The following is a 14,826-nucleotide window of genomic DNA, read 5'->3' as shown; positions in this document are numbered from 1 at the left end:
ATTTCCTCTATTCCTTCAACTTTGAACTTCCTGGAAATGTCTCTTCATTTCTCTAGTTCCCTTAACTTGCTGTTCTTTAAGTTTCCAGCACTTGTTTTCATAACCGTTACTCCATGGTATGGCTTTTGTTGAGAGATATTCCCTTTCTGACTTACTTTAAATTTTTAAACCCACTTAAATCTAAACCTTATGTCTAATATGTAACAAGACAAACATAGATCCCTTAAAACTACCTCTGTTTCCTGACAGTAGATCAGGGTGGGGGTGGGTGTTGTTTGAAAGTCAATTTATTTTTCCTTTCTCATGTCTGTTTGTTTGATTAATTATTTGACTACCTTTTAAATTTTCTGTAGGTTGGCAGCGATAGGTTTGAGCATCTTGGCATAAATGCTCAACGTAAAAGTGACAAATGGCAGGTGATTGTTTCATTATTGCTTTTTATGACAGATACACTGCTTGGATTTACATGTGATGATCATTCCCATAAGTAGATCTTCCATCTGCTTGGAACCTTAATGTACCCTTGTCTACTAATATCTAGTAAATTTAGAAGGAAACAGTTATCGAGCAGGTTATGACTGTATTCCAGTTCACCTGAGTACATCCAATCACATCATCTTCTTGTCTGTGGTAGGCATACTGAATATAAAAATTCAGACCATGAATGAGGCTATAAACCAATAATAATTTTACTTGGTACACACAAAATACTTAAAATAGTTGCTGTCTCTATGAGTCATTTTGAAAGGCCACAATGACAAAGATGCTTCTCCTGTGCTATGTCTCATCATAAAACTGATCCGGTTGCTGACTTTCTACAAACTGAAATGCTATCACAGAGTTACTGAACTAGCTCAGTATCCCTGCTGGTTGACTGATTAGAGCACTGAGCAAAAGCTATCAAATATAAGCTTATGGCCACAGAGCTGTCCATCAGGGATGACAAGGAATCATTGATCCTGTTCCTTTCACAGATCTGACCTATATCTTCACATGGCCACAGCTGGCAAGCAAAACTATTAGTTCAGGATGCCAATTATCTAAGAAATTTGGGAATGAAGTGGCTGGCTTGATTTATTGATTGGCGTCAAATACTTAAAATACTTAAACAAAGGTAAAATACAGTGGATTATGAAAATCTGAAATCAAAACAGGAAAGGCAGGCAAGGTATCATCTGTGGCAAGAGAGACGGAAACTAATATCACAGATCAATTATCTTTCATCAGAACTGGAAAACATTAGGAATGTAACAAGTTTATAGCAAGTACAGAGACTGGAAAAGAGAAGGGTGAGGAAAAGAACAAAAGGGAAGGCCCGTGATAATGTGGAAGAATGGAAAGATCAAATGTCAAAAGACCATAAGATATAGGAGCAGAACTGGGCCATTCGGCCCATCACCAAAAGAGGTGATGCGGCAAGGCAAAAGGGGGTGGGAAAGAATGAAACATTGGGCTCTATTTTACTATTTTGATTCTGAGTGCTGGGCGGAATTGAAACTGGGAGTGTTTCAGATCTGACTTTTAGACCCGTTCTCAGGCGCCCCCATACACACTCTGCCTGAAAAAATATCAGTGATTCAGAATCGCGCTGCACAAGCCTGTGGGCGGGGCTTAACACCCGAAACACGGCTGCTCCAATCGGCACCTTCAATTGCACACGTGCAGAAAAATAATTATGTAACGCTGCTCTCCTGCCACATCCCTCCATGCTGGATAATGCCTCCCCCGGCCCCCACAGACATTGCCCCACCCCCACAACATTACTGACCCCCTTATTCCCCCCCCCCCGCTGCCACCCAGGCCGATCACGGGATCCTCCCCCCTTCCCCCCCACTGATCTCAGGCAGTGTGGCAGCGGACCCCCCTTCTCTCCCACTGATCTCAGGCAGAGTGGCAGCAGACCCCACCCCCCTCACTGATCTCAGGCAGAGTGGCAGCGGACCCACCTCCTCACCGCCCCCCCCCCCAATCTCAAGCAGAGAGCCATCGGATGCTCGGCACTTACCTCACTAACTGGAACGCCCAAATCGGACTTATATGGAGCATGTCTGTTTCGCGCCAATTCAGGATGGACGAACACGGTGGTAAAGGGGGACGTGACGATAAAATTGGGCATGCAGCCCATTAAGTCAATTTAAATCCATGCAAATGCATTTAAATGGTCGTCGTGGCCGTTTTGGGCGCAGTCCCGATTTTCGGGCCTTGGTAAAGGGGGAACCAGCACGCAGGCAGGCGCGGATCGTGTTACTCACCTCACGCTTGACTTTACCAAGTTTTCATGCCCGAAAACGGGTGCAACGTGGTGATAAAATCAGGCCCATTGTGTCCAGAGGTGGTGTTAATGGGAAAAGCAGAATCTTAATTACCAAAACCTTCCATCCAATGAAACAAAAAAAAACCCAAATAAAATGGGGGCCAGAACTTTCCAGCTGTTTGTGCCGGTGGGATCTTCAAGTCCCACTAATAGCGTACCCTCAGCACAGATTTCCCCGTGGTTGGGGGTGCATTCAACAGGTAACGCCGTTGACAATGATGTGGCCAGAAGATCCCACCACCAGCCAATGGCTGCCCAACTTCAAGGCCATGAGACACATGGCAAGTTGTGTAGAGAAGCCCGCCCGGGGTCAGTGATCAAGACTTGAAATTGTTGAATTTGGTTTTGAGCCTGGAAGGCTGTAAAGTGCCTAATCAAAACTTGATGTGATGTTCCTCAAGCTTACATTGAGCACCTTTGGAACAGTCTGAGGACAGTGGTCAGAGTGGAATGGAAGTGGAGAATTAAAATGACAAGTGATTGCTATACGTGCAAAATAAATGTTCTTCAAACTGGTAAACCGATCTGCGTTTCGTCGCTCCAACATAGAGGAGATCACTTCATGAATAGCATGAAGTAGACTTAATTGAAAGAAACACAAGTTAGTTGGTGGTTTATCTGAAAGGACTGTTAGGGCCTTAGACCACGAAAAGGGAGAAGGTAAAAGGTCAGAAACTGCATAAATGGAGAATTGAAGCCAAATTCCAGATGCAGTTGAATTTGAAGTGTTTTTATTTATTGTACAATTACATAGTTTACAGTAAAAATGATGATTGTTCAGAAGTTTTATGGAATCTTACCAGGTAAGCATATCATTATGATACAGTATATAGTCTGAAGACATTTACTCACCTTTGGGGGAATAAGGCCATCAAGCATGTTAATGCTTTGCATGATAATAAAAGCTTCCAGCATTTCCATCTTATATTCCAGTGACTGGATACTAAAGCGATACAGCTCAGCAAAGGATTCTGCAAATAACTTCCGTAGAATCTCGGCTGCCTGTTGTGAGCGTTTCTTCAGCCAACCCTAAGTCAAACCAGCCAAAGAACAATATTTCCATACTTTACTAGGCTTCATATACATATAACATGTGGACTTTTAACTAAAGAAAGGCAAAACCTGCAACAATTCACCATTGTTGACACCAGATAAATGGAGATACAAACTTTGTCACGCGATATATTAGGTGAAACGTGTAACTTCAGCAGAGACAGAAAACATCTAGTCACCCGAATTGGACAAGATGTACATAACCAATGTTTGATCATTGGCCCAGATTTTTGTGGAGTCATGGAAACGTAATGAACCTTTAAAAACTGTTGGATAGGACCCTGATCCGGAAGCCATTCCCTGATTTCCAACAGATCCCATTTTCTTTGATAGGAAAAAGATGTGGGGCATGACTCACATGAGAAGGAAACCTGAATTCAGCTGTACCATTTGAACTCAGTGCTGAGTTCAAACAGACCCCGCTTTTGCTTTTGCAAGGTTTTTAATGCTTAGTCTATGAGTTACAAATTTTTTAAGTAAACGTCAATGCCATGAAGGGTGTGTAAGACCATGAGAGAGCATAAGATGTAGGAGCAGAAGTATGAAAGGCCACTGGGGGTGCATGGGGGGATGGATTGACATGAGGAGTATGGATGAGGTTGAGTGGATGTGAGGGGTGAGGGATAGACAGCCTAACGTTTAACAAAACAACTGGGATAAGATTCACTTATTAGACAAACAGCTTCAACCTGACTCCATCCCCACACCCAGCGTGGAGCAAAGCTCCTGCCAATCAGATGAATTACTCCTGAGGCAAGCACAACAAGCTGGGAGGTTTCTGACTCATGCTACCCAACTCGGAGTGAAATTTAATGCCATTATCTCCTGTTTTACACCCCACCACAGTTCAAAACTCCAATGAATGATTTCTATGAAATATTACTTAATTTGTTTGCAGGTATGGCATTAACTTCAACTTTCAATGTTTGCTGTGTTCAAACCCAATGAGCTATCCCAATGAGCTGCTGTAATTTCAACAGAAAATCCATGGGAAACTTGCAGAAAGGGCATTTCCACTGTTTCCCCAAGTCTCACGATGATGTAAAAACTGGAAATTCAACATCACATGTTATAATAAAACAGTTTCAATTTAATAAAGGAATGAAAATGTTCTGTATCTCAACAGATTATTCCCTGTCCTGAAAAATAAAAAATTAACTGTTATTTAAATACCTCAAGAATGGGGCTGAAGTTTAAAACTGACGAACTCATGAAGACCATGCCATTTCGAGAAACAGTTGCAGGTGAGGCATTGTCTATGTTGTGTGGTTCAAACACAATTTTACAGTTTGGAGCCATGGGAATGCGATCACCATTTGCCAGGGTAAGCGTTCTATTATCATCAAGCACCGAGTTTAAATTTTCAATCCAGATGGCATCAACAGGACCATCCAATACAATCCAGATGTGCTCGCCTGCATAGCAAACAATGTTAATTAACATACTATGGCTTATGTACTGTTGTCATATTTTAATTAAGTAACAATGATGGAACAGCAATAAACGTCCAAGCCAGAATGGTGTGTTGTTTACAGGAAAATTTAGAGGGGTTGACGTCCCCACTGTTGCCCTTCTCTATCTAGCTGGCGAAGTTTGTAGTTTTTGGAAATTCTGCCAAAGATGATTTGGCAACTTGCTGTGTGCATCTTGTAGATAGTACACATTGCACTGCAGACATTGTAATCCATAAACTGGGAATCAGATATTTAAGCTATTTGTTGCTGATAAAGACAGATCCAACAGCATCAGAACCATTCTGATAAAAGATCACTGACCTGAAACATTAACACTATTCCTGCCCCAAAGATATTGCCAGACCTGCCGAGTATTTCCAGCATATTTGTTTTTTCAGTTTCAGATTTCCAGCATCTGTCATATTTTACTTTGTATTGTAACTTGAGATAAACCATATAAAAATTACCCATTTGCCCCCATAAACTGCTCCATTGAGATTTGCTTTACACTGCTCTATATCTACTTTCAATATAGTGTTAACACAGCAGTGTAACAAAAATATCTCCTTGTGACTCGAATAGGATAGTCATGTCTTTATTGCATGTGTGCTCTTAGAAAAAGGATCAAGTAAAACTTAAAAGTTAGGCAAGACCTTCACTTTGTAGCAATATAAACATTGCGAACAGCAGTTAAGATTGGAATTACTCAATCAGAAAGCACAAATGACCTTTGTGGCATAATTCAAACTAAATAAATGCTGCACTTCTGCATGAATGGAGTGTCAGGCTTGACATTAACCAGATAATTTTTATCCATTTTCTCCTCACAGCCTTTGCTGATTAACTGTCTCACAGCATTCAGTTTCTAATAAAACTTTGGTCTGTATCTGTTTTTACCTCATGCGTCTCACAATGAGAAAATGAAACACGTTCATTCAAACACAATGAGCTAAAATTAGTCTTCATCCATTCTTTGGCGTGCAGTGAGGAGTAGGGGGGGCGGGGAGGCAGGGAGTGGTGGGGGGGGGGGGAACCATTGCGCACAAGTGGACTACAGCTTCTTTCTCCTATAGCTCTGTTGTTCTCTGCAATGCAGGAATGCACTTGAGGGAGACATGCATCTTCCAAGCGGCTGAAGTAACTCAATTAGACTACTGGGTAGATGGCAAAGGGCTACATCCTGTACAGGATAAGGTAAAAGGCATCAAGGAGGTGCCAGCTCCAAGGAACACCACGTAGTTGAAATTCTTCCTAGGACAAATAAATTATCATGGAAAATCTATCTCTTTCATGCCCTACTACGAAAACACCAGAGATGGTCCTGGAAAGCTCCACAGGCAGAGGTTTTCGCCAAAGTCAAACATCAGCTACTGTCATCTAACCTACAGACCCATTTTGATCCCAAGAAAGAATACGTGCTGACACATGACGTTTCCCCGTATGGGGTTGGGGCAGTACATTCACATCACTGGGAAGACGTCACATATGCATCCAGGACCCTGGTATTCTCAGATCGAGAAAGAAGCGTTGGCAGTCGTATTTGGTGTAATAAAGCTCCAACACTATGTCTATGGCAGACATTTCATAATATTTACCGATCACAAACTCATGTTGGAACTTAGAGTCATAGAGTCATTCAGCATAGAAAAGGCCCTACATCCCATCTCCTGCATCGATAATAACTACCAGTAAAGTCCTGCTAATCCCATTTTCCAGTACCTTTCCTATATCCTTGAATGTCGTGATATTTCAAGTGCTCATCTAAATACTTTTTAAACATTGTAAAGTTTCCGGTCTCCACTACCTTCCCAGGCAGTGCATCCCAGATTCTCACCACTCTCCATGAATATTTTTCTCACATCCCCTCTGAATCTTCTGCCCCTCACTCTGAAACAATGCCCCCTCATGACAGACCCCTCAACTAAGGGGAATAGCTGTTTCCTATTCACCTTGTCCATACCGCACAATCATTTGCACTTTTATCATGTACCCCCTCAGCCTTCTCTGCTCTAAAGAAAACAATCCAAGCCTAACCAATCCCTCCTTTTAGCTCAAATGCTCCATCCCAGGCAACATCCTGGTGAACCTCCTCTGTACCCGCCCTGGTACAATTGCATACTTCCTACAGTGAGGTGACCAGAATTGCAAACAGTGCTCCAACTGTGGCCTAGCCAACGTTCTATACAACTCCAACATTACTCTATTGCTCTTATACTCTATGCCACGGCTGATAAAAGCAAGTTTTCCATATGCCTTCTTAACTACCCTATTCACCTGCTCTGCTACCTTTAGGGATCTGTGAATAAGTATCCCAAGATCCATCTCTTCCTCTGAGCTTCCTAGTGTTCTGCCATTCATTAAATACTCCCTTGTCTTGTTACTTCTTCCAAGGTGCATCACCTCACATTTATCAGGGTTAAATACCATCTGCCACTGCTCTGACCAACCCATCTATATCTTCCTATAACCTATGACCTTCTTCTTCACTATTAACCACCCTACCAATCTTGGTGTCATCTGCAAACTTCCTTATCATTCCCCACACATTCTCATCTATATCATTTATGTATATAAAAAACAATAAAGGGACCCAGCACTGAACCTTATGGTACGTCATTAGATACTAGCCTCCAGTCATTCAAATAGCCTTCTCCCACTACCCTTTGTTTCTTATTGCTAAGCCAGTTTTCCTGAATTCCATATGCTTCAACCTTCTCAATTAGTTTCCCATGTGGGACCTTGTCAAAGACTTTGCTAAAATCCACATAAACTGCATCAACTGCACTTCCCTCATCCACACACACAGACACATTTTCAAAAAATTCTATCGAATTTGTTAGGAATGACCTTCCTCTGACAAAGCCATGCTGACTATCCCTAATTAACTCAAGTGGAAATTTATTCTCTCCTTCAGAATTTTCTCCAATAGTTTCTCTATCACTGACGTGAAACTCACCAGTCTGGAATTACCTGGTTCATCGCTACCACCCTTCTTGAAAAGTGGAACCACATTAGCCATCCTCCAGTCCTTTGGCACTTCCCCCATGATGTGGAGATGCCGGCGTTGGACTGGGATAAACACAGTAAGAAGTCTCACAACACCAGGTTAAAGTCCAACTGGACTTTAACCTGGTGTTGTGAGACTTCTTACTGTACTTCCTCCATGGGCAGAGAGGAATTAATAATTTCAGTCAGAGCTCCTGCACTTTCCGGCCTCCCACAGCGGCTTGGAGGTTTGCCCATTTTTAAGCTGTCAAAGCCACCAATATCTCCTCATTTCCTATGTCACACTTTAAGATCCTCACAGTCCCTTTTCCTGAATTCTAAACCTGTGTTCTCCTTTTGTTGAGTGAAGACCAATGAAAAGTATTCATCTAACACCCTTGCAATGACCTGCAGCTTTACACACAGATTGCCCCCTTGGTCTCTAATGGACAATGTGTGTTTGAGGCTGCAGGACTTTCCCTGCTTAACCTCTTCCCTTTAATGCATTTATAGAATATTTAAGGATTCTCCCTAACCTCGTTTGCAAGTCTTTTTTCATGCCCCCTTTTTGCTCTTCTAATTGCTTTAGTTCCCCCTTGCACTTCCTATACGTCTCTAAGGCCACAGCTAAATTGTTCCCTTTGGATTTGCTAAAATCATTTCTCTTCTACTATATCCAGTCCTGAATTGCCCTAGAGATTTAGAGTTCCCTGAGCTTATTGCTCCTACACTCCCCTCCTATAGGGAACATGTTGGACCTGTACCCTCCCCATATCCTTTTTGAATGCCCCTCAGTGCTCCACTGTAGATTTCTAATGTTAACCCTCAGATCGAAGATGACTTTGCGTTGGTCCTTCCAGATTGTGAAGGCACAGATGTAGAAATCGGAGCTGAAGAAGCGGGCAGCCAGACTGGAACACAACCCGAGGAGGAACCCGCATCGGTGACCCTGCGACACTCCCTCCGGAAACTTACACCGCATAACCCAGCCCCAACTTCAACAGACATCAGGCCAACTGCTAAGCAGTGGAAAGGACCTTCTTGCAGCGGAGGATGCTGAGGGAGAAATGGGCGTGGGTTTTGGGTGGGGGGGGGAGGAGTGGACACAAAGTGAACAGCAGGAGGTTAAAACCTGTTGTTCAAACCTGGGCCGTGGTTGTAGGTCCCTGGGTAAGCCGCAGGTGCGGTTCTTCTGTCGGTTTCCAATGAAGAGTTTTTGGTGATGGGAAACTGGCCTTGGCTGAATTACTACAACTGCACAGACAGGAAGGGAATAGATGACTACCAGGTAGAGTGAGCAGTGCAGGGATCTGCTGTAGCCATTCCCCTGTAAAACAGATATATCGCACATTGCATACTCTTGGGGGAATGGCCTCTCAGGTGAAAGTAACAGCAGGCAAATTCGCTGCACCACAGTTGGCTCTGCTGCATAGGGAAGGAGAAAAGGGCGTGGGACTGAAACAGTCATATGGCATTGTAAGGGGAATAGTTAGACATTTCTGTGGCTGCAAACGAGACTCAACGACAGTATGTTGCCTCCCTGGTGCTAATGTCAAGGATGTCTCAGAGCAGCTACAGGATATTCTAGAGGGTGAGGGTGAACGGTCGTGATACACATTGGTACAAACAACGTAGGTATAAAAATGCGATGAAGTCCTAAAATCAAAATATAAGGAAAATGGAAACAAGTTGAAAAGTAGCACCTCAACTGTGAAGCAGTGAAATCACACTCTCTGAACAAATGCGATGAGTACAAGCCTTTTTTTCACCTCGGCAGGCCGGTAGCAATTCAGTTTCATTGTTTAAAGGCTTTCTCGGCTGTCAGTTTCATTGATTAATGACTCCCCTCAATTGTTGACTCTTGATTTCACACAGCTCAGGAAACCCATACAATGGCTGTTAATTTAGGATTTTGGCTTTAAGCCAAAACAAGTTGCTTGTTTGCATATCTAAGTCACTGACTTGACAGGTCCACGGGAGAATTCCAGCCATCAGTAAAACTGGAAGTGGGGGAGATCATGTTGGGCTTCCACTTGCCAACATTTTCCGGTTATTAACCCTTTGTCCGCGCAAACCTAAATCTGCAGCTTAAGTCGACCTCAGGAAGTATAGTGGAGGACATGCTCCTGTCTATATCAACGGGAATTAAGTGGAAATGGTCGAGAGCTTTAGGTTTCGATATGTCCAGATCAGCAACAACCTGTCCTGGTTCCCTCCATGCCAACGCTACAGTTTAGAAAGCCCACCAATGCCTCTACTTTCTCAGGAGGCTAAGAAAATTTGGCATGTCCACTATGACTCCCACCAACTTTTACAGATGTACAATAGAAAGCATTTTTTCTGGTATCATAGCTTGGTATGGCTCCTGCTCTGTCCAAGACTGCAATAAACTACAAAGGGCCGTGAACGAAACCCAGTCCAACAGGCAAACCAGCCTCCCATCCATTGCCCTACCCCCACAACATTACTGATCCCCTTATCCCTCCACCACCCAGACCGATCGTGGGCCTCTCCTCCACCTCGCCCCCCCCCCCCTCCCCACCCCCCCACTGATCTCAGTAGAGTGGTAGCAGACCCCCCTTTCCCCCCAACTGATCTCAGGCAGAGTGGCAGCAGACCCCTCTTCCCCTCCCCACTGATCTCAGGCAGAATGGCAGCGGACACCCCCTTCGCCCCACTGATCTCAGGCAGAGTGGCAGCGAACCCACTTTCACCACCCCTCTCCCCCACCCCCCCCCCCCCCCCCCCCCCCCCCCAACTGGTCTCAGGCAGAGTGGCAGTGGACCCCCTTTCACCCCCACTGATCTCAGGCAGAGTGGCAGCGGACCCCCTTTCACCCCCACTGATCTCAGGCAGAGTGGCAACGGACTCCCTTTCACCCCTACTGATCTCAGGCAGAGTGGCAGTGGACCCCCTTCCACCCTCCCGGTCTCCGGCGGAATGGCAGTGATTCTGGATGGGCGAACGCGGTGGTAAAGGGGGAAGTGCTGGTAAAGTTGGGCATGCAGCTCATTAAGTCAATTTAAATGCCGTTCCGGGCACAGTCCCAATCGCGGCCATTTTCGGGCCTTGGTAAAGGGGGAACCGGAGCGGAGGCGGGCAGATTGTGCTACTCGCCTCAGCCTGACTTTACCAAGTTTTCACGCTCTAAAACGGGCGCAGTGCGATGGTAAAATCGGGCCCACTGTGTAAATTCTGTGTATCTCACTGATACTGAAGTAAAAATTATAATTATTATCAACATGGAATCAGCTTTAAACTATACAGCAGACAAAGGGATGATAAATCTATTACATATATCAGGTATCATAGATATGTCTAGGCACCTGGACTGCCCAGGTAGCCTGGATTGGTCTTTTCCAGTCCTGCACATTCTTAACTTCCACCCCACCTTGCAGTGTACAGGATAAGAGCCACCTATGGTAATTTCAGACCGTCATGAAAAGAAAATGCTAGCCCAAAATGCTGAATGCCAAGGTTGTCATTGATGCACAGGTTCATGGTATTGAGTCTATGATGCTACGGTACAGTTAAAACGAACAGAGCATGGTATCTGAATGGCTGAAGGTAGGCTTCCAAATGCAATCATTTGTGATGAGCCAGAGAAAACACTTTGAAGATACCATAAAGCAGGGCAAAATTGTGAAACTGACTTAAATGCTGAACAGCTCTTCACACCTGAAGTAAGCAGGAGTATCAGCTGTCTAACATTAGTTTCTGGCACCAAACATAGAAACATTTTGTATTTGTAGTCACCTTCAGTAAAAAACTATAATTATGGAGAAGTGTAATGTTACACTGCTTGGCACCACTGATGGCATTCAAGATATCGTCTTATTATGATGGTTTGCTTACCCTTCTTTGCTCTGAGAGTTTTTCTCCACAGAGTTGAAAAAATACCATCTGTCCAGTCATTTGTAGCTACGTCCAGTCGGCCAAACATCTGAGGTGCAGTGATGGCTTTTGGATTCATTCTCATCTCGCGATGTGGTTGACCACAATCTGTGAAATTAAGAGATAATGAAGCGATTGAAATATTATTATATATACATCCATAAACTGTTCTGCAATTTGTTCTTTTCCTGTACTTCCATTCAGAGGCGGATTGAACAAATTTTCCAGGTGCAGAACTTCATGCAACAAAAGCCCATATCCAGAATCCAGGTAAGAGAAGGGACGGGGATTTAAAACAGGAATTTCGGGAGCTGGGCTGGAAGCTGAGAGCCAAGACAAAACATGTGGTCATCTCTGGTATGTTACCGGTGCCACGTGATAGCGAGTTGAGGAACAGGGAGAGAGTGCAGTTAAACATGTGGTTGCAGGGATGGTGTAGGAGGGAGGGTTTCAGATACGTGGATAATTTGGAACACATTCTGGGGAAGGTGGGACCTGTACAAACAGGACGGGGTGCACCTGAACCAGAGGGGCACCAATATCCTAGGAGGGAAATTTGCTACGACTCTTCGGGGGGTTTAAACTAATTTGTCAGGGGAGTGGGAAAAGGAGTTGTAGTCCAGAAGTCAGTGTTGAGGGTGGTGAGGTACTGGGGAAGGTATCAAGGTCAAGGGTGGGTACCGGTAGACAGGAAGGTGGGTTGAAGTGTGTCTACTTCAATGCAAGGAGCATCCGGAACAAAGTAGATGAACTTGGGGCGTGGATTGGTACTTGGGACTACGATGTTGTGGCCATTACGGAGACGTGGGTAGAACAAGGACAGGAATGGTTGTTGGACGTTCCGGGGTATAGATGTTTCAGTAAGTGTAGGGAAGCTGGTAAAAGAGGTGGAGGAGTGGCATTGTTAATCAAGGATAGTTTAACGGCTGCGGAAAGGCACTTCGAGGGGGATCTGCACACTGAGGTAATATGGGCTGAGGTTAGAAATAGGAAAGGAGCGGTCACGTTGTTAGGAGTTTACTATAGGCCCCCAAATACTAATAGAGATGTGGAGCAAGAAATTGCTAAGCAGATTATGGATATGTGTGGGGGTCACAGGGTAGTTGTCATGGGGGACTTTAACTTTCCAAATATTGATTGGAACCTTTGTAGGTCAAATAGTTCGGATGGGGCAGTTTTTGTGCAGTGTGTGCAGGAGGGTTTCCTGACACAATATGTGGATAGGCCGACAAGAGGTGAGGCCACATTGGATTTGGTACTGGGAAATGAACCGGGCCAAGTGTTAGATTTGGTTGTGGGAGAGCACTTTGGAGATAGTGACCACAATTCGGTGTCTTTTGTTATTGCAATGGGAGGGATAGGGCCGTACGGCAGGGCAAGGTTTACAATTGGGGGAGAGGTAATTATGATGCGATTAAGCAAGAATTAGGGGGCATAAGATGGGAACAGAAACTGTCAGGGAAAGGCACTCATGAAAAGTGGAACTTTTTCAAGGAACAAATACTGGGTGCCCTTGATAGGTATGTCCCTGTCAGGCAGGGAGGAAATGGCCGAGCGAGGGAACCATGGTTCACGAAAGAGGTGGAATGTCTTGTGAAAAGGAAGAGGGAAGCTTATGTAGGGATGAGGAAACAAGGTTCAGATGGCTCGATTGAGGATTACAAGTTAGCAAGGAATGAGCTGAAAAAGGGGCTTAGGAGAGCTAGGAGGGGACATGAGAAGTCCTTGGCAGGTCGGATCAAGGAAAACCCCAAGGCTTTTTACTCTTCTGTGAGGAATAAAAGAATGACCGGGGTGAGGTTAGGGCCAGTCAAGGACAGTAGTGGGAACTTGTGTATGGAGTCAGTAGAGATGGGTGAGGTGATGAATGAATACTTTTCTTCAGTGTTCACCAAGGAGAGGGGCCATGTTTTTGAGGAAGAGGTGTTACAGGCTAATAGGCTGGAGGAAATAGATGTTCGGAGGGAGGATGTACTGGCAGTTTTGAATAAACTGAAGGTCGATAAGTCCCCTGGGCCTGATGAAATATATCCTAGGATTATTTGGGAGGCAAGGGATGAGATTGCAGAGTCTTTGACTTTGATCTTTGGGTCCTCACTGTCCACGGGGATGGTGCCAGAGGACTGGAGAGTGGCGAATGTTGTTCCTCTGTTTAAGAAAGGGAATAGAAATTACCCTGGTAATTATAGACCGGTTAGTCTTACTTCGGTGGTTGGTAAATTGATGGAAAAGGTCCTTAGCGATGGGATTTACGACCATTTAGAAAGATGCGGATTAATCCGGGATAGTCAGCACGGATTCGTGAAGGGCAAGTCGTGCCTCACAAATTTGATTGAATTTTTTGAGGAGGTAACTAAGTGTGTTGATGAAGGTAGGTCAGTTGATGTCATATACATGGATTTTAGTAAGGCGTTTGATAAGGTCCCCCATGGTCAGCTTATGATGAAAGTAAGGAAGTGTGGGATAGAGGGAAAGTTGGCCGATTGGATAGGTAACTGGCTATCTGATCGAAGACAGAGGGTGGTGGTGGATGGAAAATTTTCGGATTGGAGGCAGGTTGCTAGCGGAGTGCCACAGGGATCAGTGCTTGGTCCTCTGCTCTTTGTGATTTTTATTAATGACTTAGAAGAGGGGGCTGAAGGGTGGACCAGTAAATTTGCTGATGACACCAAGATTGGTGGAGTAGTGGATGAGGTGGAGGGCTGTTGTAGGCTGCAAAGAGACATAGATAGGATGCAAAGCTGGGCTGAAAAATGGCAAATGGAGTTTAACCCTGATAAATGTGAGGTGATTCATTTTGGTAGGACTAATTTAAATGTGGATTACAGGGTCAAAGGTAGGGTTCTGAAGACTGTGGAGGAACAGAGAGATCTTGGGGTCCATATCCACAGATCTCTAAAGGTTGCCACTCAAGTGGATAGAGCTCTGAAGAAGGCCTATAGTGTGTTAGCTTTTATTAACAGGGGGTTGGAGTTTAAGAGCCATGGGGTTATGCTGCAACTGTACAGGACCTTGGTGAGACCACATTTGGTCACCTCACTATAAGAAGGATGTGGAAGTGCTGGAAAGAGTGCAGAGCCGATTTACCAGGATGCTGCCTGGTTTGGAGGGTAGGTCTTATAAGGA

The 14,826-nt window shown here is 44.5% G+C and overlaps 1 protein-coding gene across 1 annotated transcript in view; it reads right to left on the bottom strand.

Annotated features, from left to right (window-relative positions):
• Positions 1-14,826, bottom strand: part of dnah5 (dynein, axonemal, heavy chain 5) — a 302,757-nt gene that overhangs the window by 143,727 nt on the left and 144,204 nt on the right. The window contains exons 43-45 of the mRNA XM_078200599.1: positions 11,662-11,808; positions 4,541-4,782; positions 3,167-3,343 (exon numbers count right to left, since the gene is read on the bottom strand). Of these exons, the coding sequence (XP_078056725.1) occupies positions 3,167-3,343; positions 4,541-4,782; positions 11,662-11,808 (566 nt within the window). The remainder of the gene's footprint in view (positions 1-3,166; positions 3,344-4,540; positions 4,783-11,661; positions 11,809-14,826) is intronic.

Source organism: Mustelus asterias, chromosome 2 (genome assembly GCF_964213995.1).
Source record: "Mustelus asterias chromosome 2, sMusAst1.hap1.1, whole genome shotgun sequence".
Lineage (NCBI taxonomy): Eukaryota > Metazoa > Chordata > Chondrichthyes > Carcharhiniformes > Triakidae > Mustelus > Mustelus asterias.
This window is presented reverse-complemented; position numbering and strand designations above follow the sequence as displayed.